At 40.6% G+C, this 16,610-nt stretch overlaps 1 protein-coding gene across 21 annotated transcripts in view; it reads left to right on the forward strand.

Annotated features, from left to right (window-relative positions):
- PCDH15 (protocadherin related 15) overlaps window positions 1–16,610 on the forward strand; it is a 1,259,847-nt gene that overhangs the window by 1,040,624 nt on the left and 202,613 nt on the right. For all 21 annotated transcript variants that reach the window (XR_005784343.1, XR_005784344.1, XR_005784345.1 and 18 more), the window contains 2 exons: window positions 11,679–11,984; window positions 14,874–15,098. Coding sequence is in view for 18 of the 21 variants with exons in the window: in XM_040454209.1 (XP_040310143.1) it covers window positions 11,679–11,984; window positions 14,874–15,098 (531 nt within the window). In the remaining 3 variants the exon portion in view is untranslated. The remainder of the gene's footprint in view (window positions 1–11,678; window positions 11,985–14,873; window positions 15,099–16,610) is intronic.

Below are 16,610 nucleotides of genomic sequence, written 5' to 3' on the forward strand. Positions count from 1 at the left end.
AGGTTTCTGCTCTCCCACACAGTGTGAGCAAGGCATCCCCCCCTCCCCAGCATGGCATCAACCGTGGTCATACGAGGCTAGTCTTAACCAATGGAGAGGGAGCATTGATCGTGTGTTCCCCTTCCGAGCCGAGCACAGGGAGACATCGGCTTGATTATCTCATCTCTTATCTTTCCCTTGGTCTCAGGAGGGGCGTGTTCCCATAGAGGCTGCTCCTCCAGCCTCCTTCCCAGACTGGAGACAATCGGGACAGAGCTGTGGGGCGTTTAGGACCGATGCTGCATGAGAAATAAGCATCAATGGTGGCACTCCGCTGAGTGTCAGAATTGTTTGAAAGCTGACCGATAGAATAAATAAGCCAGGTTGACTAAAACGAGTTGATATCAAAGGGTGAGCTGCGGGAGATCAGTGCAGAAAGGTTAGAACAAGACCCTGAGTATTCAGGTGAAGTATGATGTATTCTGTAACCGGCCATAATTGCTTTGAGTCTTGGGAGATTTAACAAAACACTGAAGGAAGGCACATGTTGCTTGATAAAAAGAAGTCCTCTATTCAACATTTATTCAGCTAATATTCACTGACCACTGACGAAGAATAAGCATTCAAAGGGCAGCTGCGATCAACTGTTTCTCATGTCCTCAGATTGTGTCATGTGTAGTGTAGGAGATAATCAGGGAATTGCGTTATGTCCTAGAGCTAAATAGACACAGAATGGCAGGCGATCTCCGTGGAAGACCCCTGTCTTGACTTGGGGGACCAGGGAAGACATCCCAGATCCCTTAAATTGAGGTGTGCTCTGTGCTGGAATGGAAAGAATTTAAAAACACTAAAAAAGACATCGGTTTGGAGAAAAATATGGGCAGCTGTCAAACCTTTTATGTGGGAAAATACTATTTACTGATTTCTCTGGGTAGAATTTATCTTTTCAGATTTGGAAGGATGGCCTGTAGTAATAACACGTAAGAAAATGTTCAGTGTGAAATAATGCTTCAAGCCCTTTCAGTTCCTTCCATAACGATTTTAAAGCCTCACAACTTATGAGAAGGTTATGACCATTCACCCATTGAGGTGTGCATTTGTTTCCCAATCTGTGGTGAAATTACTTTCGAATTGTCAAATGCAACTGAAAGTTACCGTCTTTTCCTCTTCTACTTTCCAATGGAATGTCTTTTTGATTTTTTCAAACATGCAACTGACTTTTCTCAGGCCAGACATAGCCAAAAATTTCTCAGTATGTATCCATAAAATCATCAGACACATTTCTTCATAGAAATCCCTTTATCATGTTTCAATACAACCTTAATGTATGCATCAAAGGCCTTAAATGTTCACCATTGTTTCTTATAATATCTAAAGTGCCCTTTCTTTTCTGCTATTCATCATGTAAGTTTTCTTCTATTTGTGTTTATTACACTAAAAACACTGTGTTGACAGGCTTGATGATCTTTCATGTATGAATTATTTGATCACTACAGACAACAAGTTATCAGGAAAAAAATGTTGAGAACAACAATGTTAATAGAATAATAGACTCAGTGTACCAAATTAAACATGATCCTAAGGAAAATGAAATGTATAAATGAGCCAAATAACAATAGGCTGATTTATTTTACCCAAAAATATTCTGTACGAACTTTAGGACGGAATTGAGCTTTTTTCAAAATACAGTTTCTAAGTAGATAATGAAAAACCCATAACAATAAACACATTATTTTTCGTTGATTACTTATATGGCCCTAAGCATGCTGCAAGTGTGTTCAATTCTCATGAGAGACACTGAGATAAATATTCATCATCATCATAATCTTTTTAAAATTTTTTTCGTGTTTATTTATTTATTTTGAGAGAGAGACAGAGAGTGCACAAGCTTGGGAGGGGCAGAGAGAGAGGGAGAGAGAATCCCGAGCAAGCTCCACACTGTCAGCACAGAGTCACATGTGGACCCTGTACCCCTGAACTGTGAGGTCATGATCTGAGCCAAAATCAAGAGTCAGATGCTTAACCAACTGAGCCCCCTAGGTGCCACCGCCTCCTCCTCCTCCCCTTCCTCCTCCTCACCATCATTTCACGGACGAAGGATGGGAGCTGAGAGTGACCGTCTCCCCCAAAGCCATGGGTGGATATGGGGAAGCTTTGGCTTCTAACCTAGAGCTAAAGCCTGTAACACATCACATGTTTACATATGCGTTTTCTAGATTCCTAGGGATTAAGTATTAAATATCAAATATTTAAGTCTTTACTAGTTGATAAAAAACATTTCATTCCAGTATGTTTTTGGTGATTTGGGGTCACGCACACTTGCTACTGTCTGGCCAGGTGGTCTCTGCCACGGCTCAGTGATGAACGTAAGGCATCTGTGTGGAGAGAGGAAAAATTTGCTGGCACCTTTGCTCACTCGCTTCTCTCCTTACACACTCATAATCACAGCCCTTGATATCACTCAGCTTCTTTAAAGAAATAAAGACAGCCACTATTTTATGTATTTTGAAGTTACTAGACAATTGTAAACATGTATTTCCGTTAGTAATGTCATGAAGGGTACATTGCCCAACTGCTCCTTCCGACCTCCCCTCTCACAGCTTTGTTCCCCATGTGTAGGTGAGATGCACAGACTCTCAAGTTGCTGTAAAAGGCAAGCAAAAAGTAGAACTCAGCTATGTCCGGCCTTCACCCCGGGCTAACCAGGTGCCGCGTGGGGGTTTACACCTGTCTGATAGCTGCAATTTCTCTCTGTCCTCAGAATTCTTCTATGTGTTTGATTTTTGTGGGAAGAAACAGAAATCATTTTATATCTAAACATTAATCGGGCTGGGTATGATTATAAAACATCCTCTAAATCAGAATTAAGCACTGAAAGAACTCACAAGTAGTCTCTCCAGAGACTTCTCAATGGAAGAGGTTGTAGATATAGGACTGTTCCCCGAGGCTTTGTCCCAGTAGCTTCCACCCATCTAAAAGGCAGGTCTCTATAGAGTTGGTAGGCCCCCTATGTAAGTATCCCACAAATGGCTTCCACTTCTATTGATGTGAAATAATGCGTAGTTGGCCACTCTAAAAAGATAATGGGGGGGGGGGGGGGTGGGATGAATATAATGTGTAAGAAATACATTATCCAGCTCCTTTTTTAAGTAGTATGCTATAAAATGGCGTTCTGGGGCGCCTGGATGGCTCAGTCGGTTAAGCGTCCAACTTCAGCTCAGGTCGCGATCTCACGGTCCATGAGTTCAAGCCCCGCGTGGGACTCTGGGCTGATGGCTCAGAGCCTGGAGCCTGCTTCCAATTCTGCGTCTCCCTCTCTCTCTGCCCCTCCCCCGTTCATGCTCTGTCTCTCTCTGTCTCAAAAACAAATAAACGTTAAAAAAAATTTTTTTAATAAATAAATAAATAAAAAATAATAAATAAAATAAAATGGTGTTCAACAGTCAATAAGTTTTATTTCAATAAATGCCCTTATACATCATCTGATTTCTTTCTTACAGAATTACTTGGTTGTCGTTAATATACTCTAACTTCAATACTAATGATTAAGGATTTTCCAGAATTTTTTCTAGTAAATATTCAAAGTTTTTTCCAGTGAGGTCTTTATTTGACCTCAGACTATCAGCCAATTTCTCAACAATAGGCATTCACAAAGTAGCCGCAAATCAGACCCCATAGGAAGGTGTATATTACAAAATGCGTTAGCCGTGGACAGATGATTATAAAGTTGCAGCTATTCCTGTTTATCGCTTTGATGTAGTACAAGGAAGAAGAGATGTGTGATTTTTCTTATTAACAATTTTAATTAACTTTTAATTGATTTCTGGGAAGATAAATGGTTTCATTATAGCATCACACACTGAGCTCCTTGGCTAGATATTAAACATCAGTGCAAACTTCCTGACAAACTGCTGATAATAAGGGATTTTATGTTCAGTTATCTTGTCTAACATCTACATACTCATCTGTAATAGTAAATAAATGGAACCACCTTGCTTTGCCAGCCCATGTCACCTAACTTACAGGACCTTTTTTATGCTCCTCTATTAATTAGGAGATGGAAAAGGAAGGAAATAGCATTTTGCAAACATTCCAGTTCCTTTGTCTCTATTAGATGTGAGTCTCGGTTTCTGTAACATTTTTGGAGTATTTTCCTAAAGACTATTACAGCCTTTTATTCCCTGAGCATCAAATGCACATCCTTTCTTGGAAGCTGGGCACTCAGGGAATTAAGTTGTGGTGAACTGGGTCAAAACGTGCGCGCATGTGTGTGTGCGTGTGTGCGCGCATGTGCGCGCGTGCACACACGTGTGCAGGAGGGCACACTTGACGTTGAACATATTAGTCACATTTCATACTTCAGCTGGCTTCGAACTTTGAAACGCTATTATGAGGATGCCCTCCCTAACATTTATTTTTGACCCACCTGTTGAATAGGTGTTTGGATATTTCCTGTCCAGAAATCATCTCACTTTAGGATACAGATGGCTATATTTTGGAAAAATCCGATACATGGAGGGTCGTGAGACAGGTTCCTTCTGAAAGGACCCATGGTTTTGGGAAAAGAGTGTAAACCAAAAGTGGTACAAAGAGGCTTTTGTTGACCATGGAATTCTGATTCCTGACATGACCTCCAAATGCTGGACATTTTCCTAGAGGTGGTACAACCGGAACCCCGGGATTTGAATAATGGATGGATGTTTGGAGTTTCAGAAGTGAATGAGGGATCATCGTGGCAAGCCTTGAAGAAAATGTCAAAAAGTACATACTGAGTCCTAGGGAAAGGTGGAGACTTGATTTGACCTGTGTGTAGAGCTTGTACAGGAGAGTGAAGAGTGAGACGAGGCTGAAAATGTGGGTTGGAGTAAACCATGCACAGGCATCTTGACTGCCTTCCAGAGTTTGCTCAATATGTTGAATAGAGAGAGGCTACCTCTCTATTGCTTGGCGTTTCTAAATCTGGTGCCTTAGGTATATCCCTCCAGAACGTCACTTTGTTCACTTAAAACAGTGATGACATGGGAGGAATTACGAAGTCATAAAACATATTACCTTTTCTTTCCTCTCAGTTTCCCAAATCTGTTTATTTGAACACAGACTTCCCCTCTATCTTTGCCTCCTCTTACTTTTCCCCCTTAAAATCCATTCTAACATGCCATGAGTGTAGCATAAGGAAAGCTCACACCTGGAGTTCCTTTATCAAAGCCAGGCCTGCAATCTGATATTTCATTCTCTCCCCTTGGCCTTTTCTATCAATTTCAGCCATTTGGACAAACCTCCCATTGGCCTGCTGAAAGTGCATATATATATATATGTTTTCTATACCATTATTTTACTATAGACCATTTTAAGAATCTCGACATGGTTGAGAGGATGCATCATCATGATAGACATTTTTTTATTTGTTTTTAATGTTTTTATTTATTTTTGAGACAGAGAGAGACAGAGCATGAGCAGGGGAGGGGCAGAGAGAGAGAGGGAGACACAAAATCTGAAGCAGGCTCCAGGCTCTGAGCAGTCAGCACAGAAACCGACGTGGGGCTCAAACTCACAGACTGTGAGATCATGACCTGAGCCGAAGTCAGATGCTCAACCGACTAAGCCACCCAGGCGCCCCATACATTTTTTTTTTTTTAAGTAGGGCTTCATGCCCGGCATGGAGCCCAACGTAAGGCTTGAACTCATGACCCTGAGATCAAGACCTGAGCTGAGATCAAGAGTCGGACGCTTCACTGACTGAGCCACCCAGGCGCCCCACAATAGGCATTTTCAAGTGCGTCCTGGAGAATAAAAAGTCCATGCAAAGAAATGTTGCATGAAAAGCACCGTGGACACATTATTAAAAGGAGGCCTTATTCTTGGCATTGCTCAGTGAGCTGTAGCAGTAGTTAACAAATGGTGTGCCCCTCAAGATACTAGTAAGTATTCTGCTAAACAAACAGTAGTGTGAAAGGGTCTGTGATGAAATTCCTTTGGAAACTGCTGTTAACACTGGCAGGGTTTGAAGTTATCAACGACTAACCCTCTACATCTAAACTCACCTACACAGGTCTTCTATGGATGAGACTGGAATTGTAGGTGTCCGTCAGGAAAGAGCCTGCATAGCTAAACAAGCAAACCATAGAGTATCTTTATAAATAGATCCTAAATGAGACAGTTATCCAATTCTTCCTGCCACATTCTCCACTCTCAAGTGAGAGAGGAGACAGAGCCAGGGCCGTGGTCTTGTTAACCTGTCCTTCCTCTCAACAAGATGAAACATGGGGGAGGAGGTTCCCATTCAACAATCCTAAATAAAGACCTTTTAATCCAGCGCTTCTGTGAGCTGGTGTGCGTTAGGAAGTTCCCAAGGGAAAGCATGGTTAATGCAGCAGTTTGGGGAATGCAGGCATGATTAGGAGGTTCTTTCTGAAATGCAAGTTTGCTTTTATATCCCAGTCTCTTGTCAGGGTGAGTGTCCTAACGATCCTCTAGACTAGCTCTTTGCATCATCAAGATGATGTTGTATCATCAAAAGGTGAGGTCTTTCTCAGGTCACTTGTAGGTACTGCGTCTGCATTGTTCCGATATTAATTGTTGGGTTAAATCTGTAATAATGTCAATTTACTTAAATTTACATGTATCTTAGTCAATGGGACAGAAAAATGGCATTGCAACTAGTTTAGAGAGAATCATTCCAAAGCTGTAGTCTATCTTACTCATGTTATAATGACGATCTGTGCCACGTTTGTGAATTTTATTTCTGACATGCATTGCGGTAGGAAATGAGATTCAAACTGTTCTCCCACTTCACGTATTTTATTTTATTTTATAGTTGAGAGATCTGGGACCTAGGGAGAAAAAGTAACATACCAAAGTTAATGACCTCAAAAAATAAGCTGGGAACACTGAGACCAATCAGCATTTCCACAATATAGCAGTCTCTCCTTATATAACAGTCATTAGCCACCTCAACCTCCATAACCCCCCTTGTCATTCTGCAAAATGCTATAAGTACAAAGGTATCCACTTGTTATCATGTGCTTGTTTACGTCGTGATAAAACACTACTATAGTCTTCTAAAAAATTGTGTTTTTTCAGCATAGACTTGGAATCAGTGGTTTCACCAAGGTGATCAGAGCCCTCGATGCAACTCTGATAATTCCACAGTTTTTGGTTTCAAATTCTTACCCACAATTGCAGAGGATAATAAAGCAAGAATCAAAGTAAGCCCGAGCGATAGATGTACAGTGAAGAAAATACTCTAAGAAACCTTCCAACTACTACATAGAAGTGTGAATACACCCACTTATGTGTGCCAGTCTATAGCACTCATTTATGAAGTGTGCCAGACGCGGTACTAGGAATTGAGCATTCAGTGAAACCAGAACAGCCCAGACCATACTCTTATGGCTTACCTTGTGAAAAAGGAGAAAAGTTCTTACACAAGTAAGCACGCTGATAAAGAGATAAATGTAAATTATCCAAAGCGGCGTAAACGACAGGTACTCGGAGCTCTCGGCCTGTGTGACGGGAGAGTCTAATCTCCTTTTCAGGAATCAGAGAAGACTGCTTTGAGCGAGTGGCATTTACACTGACACGTGAAAGATGAGTGTGAGGAGGTGGTAGCCGGGTAGTGACAGCAGAAGCCGAGGAGGCAGAAGTTTCCGGAGAAGTTTGGGGGTTGGAGGGAACACAGTGAAAGCATTTTACGGAACCTCTTGCCCATGGATGGTGAATTTGAATACTGCCCAAAGCACTGGAAATCATTGAAGGGTGTTAAGCAGAGGACCGATGTCATTATTTCCCCTCTATAAAAGGTCTCTCTGAAGGGATGTAAGTAAAAGAAAAGAATTAAGAGGTAATTTAGTTGGGGCACCTGGGTGGCTCAGTTAGTTAAGCTTCCAGCTCTTGGTTTGGGCTCAGGTCATGATCTCACAGTTTGTGAGTTCCAGCCTATGCTGACGGCTCAGAGCCTGGAGGCTGCTCTGGATTCTGTGTCTCCCTCACCCTTGCCCCTCTTCTCTCTCTCTCTCTCTCTCTCTCTCTCTCTCTCTCAAAAATAAATAATAAAAAAAAGAGAGAAGTAATTTAGTAATCTAAGTTGTAGTCAGTGGTGGCTAGGACCAAGGTAATTAGGAGTGAGATATTATATGTGGGTGAAAGCAACACATTATAGACAGACAGGGATTATTTTGTAAATGACACTAGGTCTTGGACCTTGGTACTTAATATACCATGTATCACAGCCCACAACTGAGCCTCATACGTAGTATTAAACTTGCTTTCTCAAATTGTTGCATGAATGAATAATTGATAAGATAAATGAAGGAGGTATCATAAATATCTACTTTCTTTCTTATATAACCTATTATGTTAGTAGGAGGACCATCTACTGAATGGCGATTGTTGGAGGTGAACAAGATTTGGACACAGAAGAAATCGAGAGTTCAGTCAGGAACATGTTACGCTTCTGGTTCTATGCTAGACAGAATAATGGCCCCCAAATATGTCCCACATATGAATATGTTACCCTGCATGGCAAAAGGAACCTTGTAGATGTGATGAAGGTTAAGGATTTCAAGATAGGAAGATTTTTCTGGATTGTCCAGGTGGGTCGTAATGTAATTGTAAAAACCCTTCAAACTGGAAGAGGATGTCAGGAGAGTGGGTCAGAAGGTTGAGACGGAAGAAGAAGGAGGAGAGAGTCAAAAGTGAGAGGGACTTGACTCTCCATTGTTGGCTTTGAAGATGGAGGAGATGTGCCATGAGCCAAGGCAAGTGAGTAGACTCTAAGCTGGGAATTGTCCTCACATGACAATGGAAAACTAGGTGGGGAAGCTCAATCCTACAACTCAAGCAACTGGATTCTGTCAACACCTCCAACAAGGAAAGGGAGCTTCCCCGACAGCCTCCAGAAAGGATCACAGCCCTTCCTGTGCCTTGATTGTAGCCTGATGAGACCCGTGTTGAACTTCTGAAATACAAAGCTATAAAATTATAAACTTGTGTTTTGTAAATTACTCAATTTGCGGTCATTTGTTATGGCAGCCACAGAAAACTAACACAGATATGCATGAGGCATTCTGGGAGGTATCAGCCAAGCAGCCCGATGGATATAAAGCAATGCATACACACACCCAACACACATACGCACACACACACACACACACACACACACACACACAGAGCCACTTTACTCAAATTGAATCATTCTATAACACATCTTCCCTTATATGGATGAATAAAAACATATTTTGAACAGGGATCATTTAAAGTACTGGTTATATAAACAGTTGCTTTTGTGATCTTAAGAATTCCCACAGACAAGGATGCCTGGGTGGCTCAGTCACTGTAGCACCCGACTCTTGATTTCAGCTCAGGTCATGATCTCAGTTTGTGGGGTCGAGCCCCACATCAGGCTCTGCACTGATAGTGCAGAGTCTGCTTGGGATTCTCTCTTTCCTTCTCTGTCTGCCTCTCCACTGCTCGCTCTCTCTCTTCCAAATAAATAAACTTAAAAAAAAAATCCCACAGATAGCAAAATGTCATTGAAATTTCCACAAATGGTGGTGCTAATAAATAAGACCTATTTATATTATATTACTGGATTACATTTTTCTATTTACTTATGCAGTGATTTCAGACAAAAAATAAGTGTTTTTCCCCCCAAAGGGGGATTAGTGTTGTCATTTAGTTTTCCTCTAAGTGACGAGCTTGACTAATTTGTCAGTAATTTGTATGGCAAGTTCTAGGCACACAGTAAAAGTAGAAGAACATGTGTCTCTGGAAACTCTTCAGGTCGTTCATGGTGTTTCTTCCTCTTTCGGCATTCCTGCAATCCCTCCTCCGTCTGTTCTCTGGTTTAGCCTCAAGAGGTAATGACCTCCCAGGGGAATTTTTGTTTGATGAGTCAAATGGACAAATCCTGCTGTGATGTCAAGTTACAAACATGGCTTTCACATCTTGGACTTCACCATTTCAGACAAGACAGAAGCTTTCCGCAATGCCCCCAACACGCTTTGCTAGGGTTTGTAAAAGTGGAGGTACCTCTGCATGTGTACTGTTAAAGCACATCCTGCTGCATTCAGGCTTTCTGGACTATAAATGATTATTTGTGTCCCTAGCTCCTAATGCAGTCCAATGTCTTGTCTTCCTTCCTTTCCTTAGCAACAGTTTGGGGCACAATTATATAGCATCTCATGGCTTCTAATATTTACTCCAGTTTCTTTGGAAAAAAGTAACACGAGGGCACCTGTGTAGCTCAGTCGCTTAAGCGTCCAACTTCAGCTCAGGTCATGATCTCATGGTTCGTGGGTTTGAGCCCCATGTCAGACTCTGTGCCCATAGCTCAGAGCCTGAAGCCAGCTTCGGATTCTGTGTCTCCCTCTCTGTCTGCCCCTCCCCCACTCACGCTGTGTCTCTCTCTGTCTCAAAAATAAATAAATATTTTTAAAAATTTAAGAAATTAAAAAAAAAGCAAAATAATAACAACTGTTTAACACAAAATGCACAGTAGCTGATAGTGACTGTCAAAATTTATATCACAATTGAGTTTGGATAAGATTATTTCTCATAACCCTCTATTAGAAGAATGTTTACTCAAAATTCACACATTGTATTTGATGCAAAGTGATTTTTATGTGACTTAAAATTTTTGGTTCCTATGTTACTATCGTATCAATAATTCTCAATTACCATTTGGAGATTGTATTGTAATTTCAAAGAAGAGTCCTTTGCGGGTGCTTTACAATTACTACACTTTTACTCCCATTTGGATTTGGGGGCAGATTTAATTTTAAATCTTAGTTTTATGTGTTCATTTGTTCTAACCTTCATTAATCCCACAGGTATTTATTAAGTAATTTTATACGTGAGGCATTGTACTAAGAACTGGGGCCCTGTACATTGATTTCTTATGTAACTCTAAGCAAGATCATTACATTCCATAAGCCACAGTCTTCTCATTTGCAAAATGGGACCAATTATATTTATTCATAAGAACATGTGAGGGTTGGGGCACCTGGGTGGCTCAGTCAGTTAAGCGTCATGATCTCATGGTTCGTGGGTTCGAGCCCCACGTTGGGCTCTGTGCTGACCGCTCAGAGCCTGGAGCCTGTTTCAGATTCTCTGTCTCCTTCTCTCTCTGCCCCTCCCCTGTTCATGCTCTGTCTCTGTCACAAAAATAAATAAATATTAAAAATTAAAAGAACACGGTGAGGATTAAACGAGATCATGTACATAGGGCTTGAAAAAAATATATATGAAAATTAATATATAAACTGCTTGAACAAAAAGTAATGTAGCATCTTAAGTTGTCATCTAGTAGGTTATGTTAAATTAATTAAAAACTAGACACGTGTTTCTTATTTTCCAATTCAAAATCATTAAAGAAATGATGGTCCAGGAAAAATTCAGTATTATTGTAATATGAGTTTTCTGTCATAACATAATGTTATTGCTAATGATACTATCAAGTTATGTTCTGGTCATTTTGAATGAAGAAAAATTAGTGAAACTATAGTATATTTCTTTTCATGTTATAGACTTTTGCATTACATCATCATTTTTTAAATTTTCTCCTTAGAGAGAATATTCAGTCAAAAATACACCATAACGTATCAACTACCCCTTCTAGCAAGGCAGTGTAACAAAATATAATGTTAAAAAATCATGACAAACACACTATGTGAATTCCTTTGTTTTTAATTTCTATGCAGGCAACAGACCCTGACGCGGGAATAAATGGCCAGGTGCACTACAGTCTGGGCAACTTCAATAATCTCTTTCGCATCACATCTAACGGGAGTATTTACACAGCAGTGAAGCTTAACCGAGAGGTCAGGGACTACTACGAACTTGTCGTTGTGGCAACCGATGGGGCGGTTCACCCACGTCACTCAACCCTGACGCTGGCCATCAAAGTGTTGGATATTGATGATAACAGTCCCGTGTTCACTAACTCAACATATACTGTCATCGTAGAAGAGAACCTGCCAGCCGGGACCACCTTCCTTCAGATAGAGGTGGGTGGAAGACGCATTAATTTCGTGAATTCCACATTTTAATATCTCCATTAGTGTCAGGTTGCAGATTTAGCAAATAAAAAATCAACACACCAAGTTGAATTCCAATTTCAGATAAACAGTGAGTAAATGTTTAATATAAGTGCCTCTCAGATATTACATATTGTATTTTATCTAACAACCTTACTTCAGGGATATACCAAAAATTAAGAGGAGAAAAGATACATTTGTAAGAAATCAAATAACAGTTGTTAATAATTTTTTTAATTTATAAAATTAATTTTACATATTTATTGTAAAAATTGACAACACAGTAGTCTATAAAGAAGAAGTTAATAATCTCCCACTTTGTACATCCAGGATACCCAGGATTAAATTTTTATATGTATTCTGTGACATTTATCTTTGTACTCCCACAATATCCAATAAATATTTTTATATTTTCATACGTGCAAATACGCATGTGTGTGTATGCATATATCCATATATATATATTCAAGTGTTTTCATGTATGTATATATGCAAATATGTATATATGTATATATGCAGCCATGTGCATATATATCTTTGTATGTATATGTTCAAATAAATATTTTCATATATAAATATATGCAGATATGCATGCATGAGAGTGTATGCATATTTACCTATGTATGTATATGTAATCAAATAAATATTTTCATATTTACATATATGCAAATATGCATGCATGCCAGTGTGTGCATATGTACGGGTGCATGTGTATATTCAAATAAGTATTGTCACATTTTCATATATGCAAATATGCATGTATGCCAGCATATCATGTATACCTATATATATTCAAAAAATATTTTCATATTTACATGTGTAGAGATTTGCCGTATATTTTACAAAAGGGGATATTGCTGAACCCATTGTTTTTACTCTCAGTGCTCTTCAGAAGTCTAACTGTCCTGTTTAACAGTGTCCCCACATTCAAGCCTGTTTTTTCAGTCCTCAGCTACAATACTACCGGAAACTCTGGACATTCTGATTCAGTACATTCAGTTGGCCCAGAAATCGTTTTAAGCAATCGCCCCTTTAATTCTGACACAGACGGTCTACGAAGTATATTTTGGGGGTGGAAAAAAATCTAGTCCTTCCTTGACCTGCCATCCACAACTTGAATGTTGTTAGCATGGATTTCAAGAACTTGCAGTTTTTTCATAATTCAACTCAATAAATATTTAGGCCAAAACATTAATTATTCTGAAAAAGGCAGGTGCCAACCAGGGAAAGGGCCCTATTTCTCCATTTATTCTTCTGTTCATCTATTCATTTATTCATCCATTTATTCATCAAGCATATTTTCACTGTATATTACATGCATTTATCCTCTGCTGCACTTGAGCGATGCCAGCGTGGATAAGACAGATTTCATGCCTTCCTGGGGTTTTCAGCTGGGTGTGGCAAACAGACAAGCCAACCCTAATTGCAGTAGAGGTTCTCAATGCAAGGTGCTTAAGAAATCACAGAGAGTTTCGAAATCTAGTCTTGAGACTTAGATAGTCTCTTCCTACATTGTGAATGGAGAAGCAAGTCAGTTTTTCAAGCAGCAGAAGAGAGATTCAAAGCATTGGAACAAATCTCTTCAAATCCTGGGGGAGAGGAGACAGAGAGATGCTAGAAAATGTATGGCTCCTTCTTCCAGTTTTCAGGAGATTGGGGTTAACCCAAACTAGAATGGGAAACAAGAAGGATTTTAGTTAGAAAATGACACCATAAAATGTGTGCTTTCCTCGTATCTTCTAGTCGTGGTGTCAGTAACTGACCAGGGGGCCAAGACATAAGTTCCCATAGCAGGTGCAAGCATGGCTGTGTGCACCTTCCGTCACACCTCATCTCCCCACTCCCCGTCGCCCCATCCCATTGCCTCCACCAGAACCCTCTGCCTTCTGTGCTAGTCCTGCAGGACCCACAGCTGGCACACACCATTCCCAGTTCTGAACACCTTTTAGCTGCCATGTCCCTGAGTGACTTCTATTTTAGTATTTGTTTGTTTGCTTGTTTTTTCCCCCCAGAGACATTAACCTGCAGGGCAGGATTTGTGTCTTGACTCATCTCGTGCTTTCGTGCATAATAACTACTCAATAAATGTTAATTAAATGGAGTATAATAGGGATCTTTAGAAATGTACTATAGGATCTTTGTAAGGAGCAATTAGTACTTCTGTTTTCTTAGTTTCCTTATACTCCTTTAATACTCTATTATGTGTGTGAAAAACACTCAATAAAAATTAATCCTTATTTAAAATATTATTTTTCAAGGTTATGCAATTAGCAGGAAATAATAATAATTTATGACTATATTCATCTCTTTACTGTGCTACGATTCTTTTCGTTAGTGATTTTCCAGGTTAAATAAATCTAGTAGTAAGATAAAAAGATGATAAAGAGTCATGGGACTCTGTCTCCCTGTCTCTGTTTGTCTCTCTTTCTCTCCTTCCTCTTTTTTTTAAATTTTTTTTTAAATTTTTTTAAATTTTTTTTAACGTTTATTTATTTTTGAGACAGAGAGAGACAGAGCATGAACGGGGGAGGGGCAGAGAGAGAGGGAGACACAGAATCGGAAGCAGGCTGCAGGCTCTGAGCCGTCAGCCCAGAGCCTGACGCGGGGCTCGAACTCACGGACCGCGAGATCGTGACCTGAGTGAAGTCGGCCACGTAACCAACTGAGCCACCCAGGCGCCCCTCTCCTTCCTCTTTTTGATACGTTACCTAACAAAAAAGCTTTTCTTTAAAACACGTCTTTTGATCATCATGTAATTTGTGTTGTTGTAGGTACTGACACATGACCTCCATCAGGCTTGTCGTCCTCTGGTTTGGGAGCACTGCCGATATGACCGCCTTTCTGCTTGACTTGTTACAGGCCAAAGATGTTGACCTCGGAGCAAATGTGTCTTATCGGATCAGAAGCCCAGAAGTCAAGCACTTTTTTGCACTACATCCATTTACAGGAGAACTCTCCCTCTTAAGGAGTTTGGACTATGAGTCATTTCCAGACCAGGAAGCAAGCATCACTTTTCTCGTGGAGGCCTTCGATATTTATGGAACGATGCCACCGGGCATTGCTACTGTCACAGTGATAGTGAAGGTAGGAAACACAGGTGACTCCTGGTTGCCTACTCCATTCTCTCTACGGAGTCTGTAGCACACCTGAGTGTCTGGGGCAACGGTTCCTAACACCACGGTAGTACTAGACCCAGAGCAGAGGTCATCACTGTGAAAGACCTGAGGAAAAGCCGCATTGTTTACAGTGTAGAAGATACATGTGCGTGAAACTCTAAATAAGAATTTTTTTTTTTTTAATGTTTATTTATTTTTCTTGGGACAGAGAGAGACAGAGCTTGAATGGGGGAGGGGCAGAGAGAGAGGGAGACACAGAATCGGAAACAGGCTCCAGGCTCTGAGCCATCAGCCCAGAGCCCGACGCGGGGCTCGAACTCACGGACCGCGAGATCGTGACCTGGCTGAAGTCGGCCGCTTAACCGACTGCACCACCCAGGCGCCCCTAAATAAGAATTTTAACACTGGCTGCCTGAATGTCCCCTTAGTTCTGGATTCTCAATCGAGTTACAGTCCCTCCAGACTACAATTCAGTCCAAAGTTGACAGCACCAGGAATAATCACTTCGTCCAAATCCTCCAATTTAAAAGTTCTAAGAAGAAAAAGGGTACTGAAAAAGTAGGAGTTCGAAGGCCCAAGAACTAATTAGTTTAGTTCACAAGCCAAGATTCTGGAACAAAATCAGCTTGGGGATCCGCTGGAACTGGGGTCGGGATGTGGCTCAGCCATGTTCAGGGTCTGTGACACTGAGGACTTTGTTAGCTGTTCCAGATTTCTCATGCCATCCATCGTAGCAATCTGTGCCAGGTGACTGCTTGAGAGAGCATGGTATCTTGTCTTTGGGGATTCTAGTGGTTTCTAAGGTAACGCCTTTAGAAGAAGACAGGAGGAGGGATTTGTCAGTTCTCAATTGTTAGTGTATGTGAAGGTCACCTGAGCCCTGTGCTCCACTGTCAGATTCCTCTGCTCCATCCCAAAGGGAAGGGGAAATCCCTTCCCTTTCCCAGGGGAAAGCATCACAGACGCTTTTCTGCAGATGGACGTTCGCTTACAGTGAGAGAAACTTAGGTTCTGAGGATGATTCCAGTTCTTGAAAGTGCTATCCATAGAGGGCTGTACGTACACAAGGTTACAAAGAACACAAGTCGTAAGTACGTAAGGTCATAGGCCACTTTTCTACATGGTCATTTTTGTTTTTTTGTTTTGGGTTTTTTTTGTTTGTTTTTTACTATGCACATTTTTGTAGGGTACTGCCATGTGTAAATGGTAGAGTAAGAAATAATCCCTTTTCTTGAATTTTTGTTTGATTGTTTAACCCATAACGAATCTATACTACTGGTTTTCTTAGACAGTAAATTACTGATATGAAAACATAGAAGATTGTTAAAGACTGTGCCAAAATATAATTAGCATGACCTTATTTACCATGTAGGTAATTGCTGTAATGTTCTTGACTGTAAGAATCTTTGGGTCTTGGTTCTGTCTTTTTGTTGCTGGGTGGATAATCTTGCGATCAGAGAGAGACACAAAAATTATTCCA

The sequence above is a fragment of the Herpailurus yagouaroundi genome, unplaced genomic scaffold (assembly GCF_014898765.1).
Source record: "Herpailurus yagouaroundi ecotype Mexico unplaced genomic scaffold, PumYag 211, whole genome shotgun sequence".
Taxonomy (NCBI): domain Eukaryota; kingdom Metazoa; phylum Chordata; class Mammalia; order Carnivora; family Felidae; genus Herpailurus; species Herpailurus yagouaroundi.